Source organism: Lutjanus erythropterus, chromosome 2 (genome assembly GCF_056507025.1).
Source record: "Lutjanus erythropterus isolate fLutEry1 chromosome 2, fLutEry1.hap2, whole genome shotgun sequence".
In the NCBI taxonomy this organism is placed as follows: domain Eukaryota; kingdom Metazoa; phylum Chordata; class Actinopteri; order Lutjaniformes; family Lutjanidae; genus Lutjanus; species Lutjanus erythropterus.
In genome coordinates, this window is record NC_139318.1 from 36965959 (window position 1) to 36972676 (window position 6718).

The 6718-nt window shown below is 37.0% G+C and overlaps 1 protein-coding gene across 1 annotated transcript; it reads left to right on the top strand.

Moving 5' to 3' along the window:
• The first annotated feature begins 414 nt into the window (after nucleotides 1–414).
• snrpc (small nuclear ribonucleoprotein polypeptide C) lies at nucleotides 415–6474 on the top strand. The gene is made up of 6 exons (XM_084738760.1): nucleotides 415–516; nucleotides 2289–2331; nucleotides 2440–2548; nucleotides 3537–3596; nucleotides 4653–4757; nucleotides 5937–6474. Exons 1-6 carry the CDS (start codon nucleotides 509–511, stop codon nucleotides 6056–6058), a joined length of 447 nt encoding a protein of 148 aa, XP_084594886.1. The 5' UTR covers nucleotides 415–508; the 3' UTR covers nucleotides 6059–6474.
• The last annotated feature ends 244 nt before the right edge of the window (nucleotides 6475–6718 follow it).

A 6718-nucleotide genomic window follows, 5' to 3' on the forward strand; every position in this document is an offset into this window, starting at 1 on the left:
GTTTTTTTTATATTGAGGTAATGAAACTTTTACCAAAGATATTTCCTCTAACATGGTGTGTTTGCTCTGTTTCCTTCACTTTTGTTTATCAATTAGCAATCACTCAAATAATCATGAAAAGTGTGCTTAGAGTGGGCAAGATCTTTAATTTTAATACTAACAAAACTTTACTTTGATCAGTGCTATTTGTGGATTACAATATGACACTAAAACCTCCAGGCATTTTGTTCTTAATTTTACAAAATAGTGCTTTGTTGCTAGAATGTGAGATTGGGTTCACTGGGGATCAAAAATAACTTGAAATAATTATCTAAAAATATCTTTTCGCGTAGTGGCATATGTCTGAATTAGTTATCGTGTCTGAGTCACGAAACAAATTCTTACAAAACAAACGGAACCTTTGCTTCAGTAAAAGCGGAACTAAGTGCGGGTGGCTGTTACATCTGGTGGGAACATTTATTGGGTGCACAGGAATCGCGCTCTCGGCGGACAGAGATAGCTGCCGATCATGCCTAAGTAAGTTCACTTAATATTTATCTTTAATGCTTAATCTCTGATTTGCACTTTTCAATGGTCATAAAAATGGTTTATATTTGTATTAAGTAACGAACGGTGATAAAATAAACGTTAAAAACGGAAGAAACGGGCGAGTTTGTTTTCACATGAACGCTGTGAGCATTGTTTGGGCTGCGTCTATTTGCTGGACTCAGTCTCGATGTAAACCTAGTTACTAGTTATCAGCAAAAGACAAACAAAGCACCGTGATCTTAAATAATTTGATCTGCAAGAGTCAAGATTTCTAAATATATTTAAGACTTTATGACTATGTTTTTCATCCCTGTCGATCCCAACGTCGATTCTTTGGTTTCGGAGCTGAGAATCTTAACGTGGGGTCTGACTTGTGATTCAGAAATGCGGGTTTAACAGGTTAATTTCGTTTTCTAGGGATGAGAGCAGATTAGGCTAATGAATTTTTTTTTTAATTATTAGAACTTCATTGAAACAGGTATACAGCAAGCTGACAAATTTGCAACACATTCTGTATATCACCTGAGTCTACAATTACAGTCACGCCAGGGGAACTAAAGGCTGTAATAAAAAGGATCAAAAATAAAGATTGAAATAAATATGTCTTAAGACTTAGGAAGGTTATGCACTTGAACTTTTTTGTACATGCAGGTATAGAATGTATATATATATACATACATATGTGTATATAAATATATATATATATATATATATATATATATATATATATATATATATATATATATATATGGAGAGAGAGAGAGAGAGAGAGAGAGAGAGAGAGAGAGAGAGAGAGATGGATAGATTAAGGCACTCAGCTCTGAAATCTTGGCTTTTTGCTTATGATTATAAATATGTCATCATGTAACTATGTGAACAGATATTCCAGTCATAATCAGTGAATCCATCCTGTGGATACATATTTTCAAGGTAATATAAGCTGTGGATAGATATGAGCAGCAATAAATCATGAGTTTACTCCAGAGTTGTTTTGTTTGTGGGCAAGACTAAAATAAATGCACCAGTGTTAATCTGAATTCTCCACCAAAGATACAGGTTTGTCAGTTTACATCGATGTCTTTCTTGAGTGTCTGCAAATAATGAATAGTTGGATAAAATCTGTAAAGCATTTTAAAGGAATATTATGGTTTTGAATTACAGTCTAATGCAAAGTAACAGCAATTTACCTCCAAGGTGGACGTCATGACTGGAACCATTGCTGCAGAGAACTACGCATCACAATAAAATAAGTAGCCAAGAAAGTTAACATGAATTAGGAGCATTATACGAACAAAATGAATTATTACTTCCTTTTAAAGCTAGAATTTTCACCCAAGGTGAAACATTTTAAGATGACTTTAGATAAAGATCTATCCTGCTGGCAGAAAGTAAATATTCTTTCTGAACAAAGAACTGTTGTGTTGGATATCTCAGAATATGCCACCAGACATTTTGTCTGCATACTATAATTAGCACACAGCGCCTTCGCAAACGAAACAAATTCCTTCAAGACATTTTTGTAAGGGAATCATTTGCAACGTGGACATCATGGCTTTCTATGTTGCAGTTTGTTAAACAAGCATGTGTCAGTGTATGTTAGATCTTTGAGTCTTTAGTTTTACAGCTCATTAACAATGTTGATTTTATATTATTATATGTTCCACTTCTGGTTTAAAGTATGCAGTTTTAGGACAGGCCATGTAGAAATCTGCACTTTTTTGTACTCACCTTAATCTTTGTTCTAATATTAACATCTACAGGTTTTACTGTGATTACTGTGACACCTACCTTACACACGATTCGGTAAGTGTTGTGTATACCAAATCATATTGCTGAGCAGCATGAAGGAATCTTTATCTGGGTTCTGTTCCTGCTAAATAGCCTCAAATTCGTCCTCTGTTTTTGTTCCAGCCGTCAGTAAGGAAGACTCATTGCAGTGGCCGAAAACACAAAGAAAATGTGAAAGATTACTACCAGAAATGGATGGAGGAGCAGGCTCAGAGCCTGATCGATAAAACAAGTAAGCAAATTATTGTCTCAGTTATTTGGAAAACATGACTGACTGCATCTTGAAGAGAGAGTGGCTCCACTTGCTTTTAATTCTTTAAGACACCTTGACACTCATTCAAAAGGTCTCTGACAGATGAAGTTCTAAATATTATATAAAGTGGATGGCTGAGAATTTATAGTCATAGACATTTTGCTGAGTGTAAAACACAACGTGATGGAGGGAACCCTGTTAAGAGTCTTGAATGTGGATTTTAAATGAGTCAGCCCTTTGGGTTGCAGCTCATGTGTGCAGTGAGACTTAATCATGAAAGTGACCTCTAGTGGCAGTAACATATTACTGATGATGATATTTAGGTTGTGCTCTGAACTGTTCACACTCTGACTTACAGCCTGCATTTTCTTTTCCATATAGAATAACCTTGTTAGATAAAGACAATAAACCGGGTGTTTGAGTAAAGCCTGTTACATATCCCACACAGCAAGGCATGCTTATGCACGTGTGTGGGATATCCAAGCCCTTTGCTTAAATAGTGCCCTATGTACATCAGCTTACTTGGGCCCCCTCTGAGATTACAAACCACTAATCCGCATAAGAGATGTAAAGCCAGTGGGGTGCCAGAGCGTGGTATTGTCCACTGTGGAGGAATGTTGTTTTACACACTAAATTCTCCTTTGCAATAAAAAGATGGTCAGCTACACATCCTGTCAGCATGTCAGGAATGCGAAATGACATTTTTGTTTCAGATTAATTACCAATAACGGTTGTTTGCAGAGCTATACTTAATGTTGCAGCGGACAGTGGCATTACAGCAGAAATTTAGCACCATGTAGTGTATTTTTAATATGTAGATGTGTTAAAAAAGACCCCACAGGTTGCACTTTGTGTTGTTGTTTGCGTTCCATATTCCAGGTTTTAATTAAATCTCTACAAACACAAAGGAACATTAAATACATGTGTGGTTGTTTGGGTGTTAATGTTTTATCTTTTCTCCCGACAGCGGCTGCTTTTCAACAGGGAAAGATTCCTCCCACACCGTTCCCTGGTGGCCCTCCCCCAGGTGAGTCCATCGTCTTTCAGCTCTGCAGTAATTTGATGAACTAACAATAACAAAGACACTGGCTCTTGATAGCAAGATTCATACTCAGTTGGGAGTGACTGTCAGCATTTTGCTCCGCATCAAGGACCATTGAAATTAATTTGAAAAGAAAGAATGATCGACTAATGTGTTGGGAAAAAGTTTTACTTTGCCGCAGGAATACAACAAAAAAACTTAAGTGGATAAAACTACAACAACAGTGTACATAATATAAGAACCTATCAGTTTGCACTTTGCTAACTAACTTTACTGATGAGTTCGGGAGATGACTCTGCTAAAACAAAGGCAGATATTTAAGTTTAATTCTAAGTGTCCACTGAATGCAAATTAGCAGGATTTCTTAAGTTCTTAAGCTCTTTCGGCACTTTGATGTGTGAGTTTCTCAGGGAGACAACAGATAGAGCTCCACAGAGGCCAAACCACTTGAGGCTAAATTTGCAGATTTATTGGTCAAACGCAGTCTGATACAACAGTCCTGCAATAAATCTGACTTTCATGAAGGTTGTAGTGTTCAGTTTTTGTTGGAGCTGTTTCAGAGCGGTCAGGTGTAGATTCAACTCTAAAGTTATTTTGGAGGGCGCGGTTTGTGGTGCTTGTAATTTATGTTGCATCATACTGAGGCGTCCAGTTATACCAACTGACTACAGAAAATAAGACAAACACATTTATTAAATGTAATACAGTTCAACAGCACACAAATTTCTTTCATGATGTTAGTGTTTATTTCATGGCTGTTCTATTAGACTGTATTAGTTTTAGCTCAGTATACCAAACAAACATTGCCTCACATAATGAGAACAGACGCCAAACTTGTATAAAAGAGGCAGGCATCAAAAACCAGACCAGCTGGTGGACATATATTGAGGTACCCTCTATAAGAGATGGTAGCATCATTTGAAAAAAATGACTCCTTTTGATATTTATAGTGTTTACACAAGTTTGTCTGCTAATGCCTGTGAACAGTACAAGTGTCTTTTTACATTGATTGTACATGAATATTTGCTGTTTGTAATACAGGTGGTCCTCCTCGTCCAGGCATGCTGCCAACACCCCCCATGGGAGGTCCACCTATGATGCCCATGATGGGGCCTCCACCACATGGAATGATGCCTGGTGGACCTGGTAAGAAACGCGCTTCTGTCTGCAGAAACCGAATGTGTTTGAAAGTTGAGATAATTCAGAACGTGGAAGCAGGGGTCCCCAAACTTTTGCATGTGGCATGTGGCATGTGGCTGGGGCCCCACAGAAGATGCCTTTTAAAAACCCAAAATAGACTGTTTTTTCGCCTTCTGTAGGGTGCTTTTGTTTCAAGTGACGTTGAAGTTTGGGCTGTTTCAGTCATTTGAGAGGGTCTTGAAGCAGATAATGCGTTTTGGGTCGGCATAGCCTGTCATAAGGTGCTGGTCTGCTTGTCTTTCTGTTTCCCTTTCGAGTTAACACTAAATTGCAGGAGCAGAGCAGCTTCATTGCATAGGCCCTTTTAAAATCACTGCATTTAAGGATGAAAGATGCTTTTGCTTTCACCTCACATCAGACAAGTTTGCAGCAATTTATTCATGCATTTGCAGTGGTCACATTTATAGAACAGACTATTGGCCACAAACAGGTTTTTATCTGTTCTTATGCTTTTTGTTGGTGCCCTTGAAGTCATTTTCTATTGTCACAAATGAAGTTGTTAATATAATAACAATAATTCTGTTCACCTTCTATGACTTTCTAATAGATGAAACAGTCTGCTTGTTTAAAAAACAAAACTAATCATCCATCTCCCATTTACCCCCTGTCTGATTTCTTAAGCTTCTTATAGTCATTGTTGTTTAATCAATAAATTGAATAGAAAATCGTCATGCAAAAGATTACTGGCAAAATGTGACAACATCAAGATTTGTAGTTTTTCTCTATTTTATATCATTGTACATTAAACATCTTTGGTTTTACACTGTTGTTAACTTGGACTCTGCTACATTGTGATGACCATTATTATGAGATTTTTTTTTCAAATATTTTATAGATTTAAAGATCAATTGAGTTAGTGTAAATATAATAATAGTTGAAAGTAATCATTACTTGTAGCTCTAATGTACTGCAGGCTTAAGCCAATCAAATGTGACTTTGCACAGAATCAGAAAATCAGAAGAGGAAAGAAAAAATATCTCCAGGTCACTTTTAATATCTGATCATCGAATGTGATCTTTCCCAGGATATTCCAGATGAGTTATAAATACACTGATGTGACCCTTTTTGACTCTTTTGCCAAAAGTCAGTACCTAAAGCTGTGTATCCTTTCACTGTCACATTCAGGAGGCATGAGGCCGCCGATGGGAGGACCCATGCAGATGATGCCAGGACCACCACACATGATGCGTCATCCTCGACCGATGATGATGCCAGTCAGGCCGGGCATGATGCGACCAGACAGATAAGAGCGAGTGGATTCTCTCCGTTCTTTGTTGCCATGAACAGACACCGTCTAGTGAGGACACTCGGTTTAACACTTGGATTTATCAATATGACTTTTTAAAATTCTCATTTTCCTCAACATTCAGTCTGATGTAATTATGTCATTTTTTGTATAATTACTTTTTTCCGCTGGAATCGTCATATTTATTACTTTTCACCTCATTAGAATAAACTTTAGACCCCCGTTTTAAAGATTTTTTTTTTTTGAACGCCCTCTCTTATTTTGATGTCAAGATTGAAATATCTCCGCTCAGACATTTACAGACTGTTTGATTTGATAATAGTTGTTGTTTCTGTATTTTTGCTTTGTTTTAGGTTTTTCATGTTTGGTTTTATTTCATTGCATTGCTTTGATAAATAAAATGGCGATTACAGACCAGCTTCTTTTAGCTTGTAGTCCATATAAACAAAGCTCATTTTTAATGTGCTGCACCAACACAGGTGTTTTTCAGTTATTCTGCGTGATTTAACCTCTGTAGTCAGGTAGAATTCTCTTTGAATTCTCTTTCAACTAACTAATAAGAATGATAAAGCAAGTTGTACTATCAGATGCAACAAAACTAACAGGAGGGTGAGGGAGATCTATACAGGCAAACAGTCCTGAGAAGAGGAGAGTGTTAAGT

Excerpts from the sequence above, each read along its gene's own strand:
- snrpc (XM_084738760.1), top strand. Across the intron at positions 2,549-3,536 it reads GAGCCTGATCGATAAAACAA|CGGCTGCTTTTCAACAGGGA; the intron begins GTAAGCAAATTA and ends TTCTCCCGACAG. Across the intron at positions 4,758-5,936 it reads AATGATGCCTGGTGGACCTG|GAGGCATGAGGCCGCCGATG; the intron begins GTAAGAAACGCG and ends TGTCACATTCAG.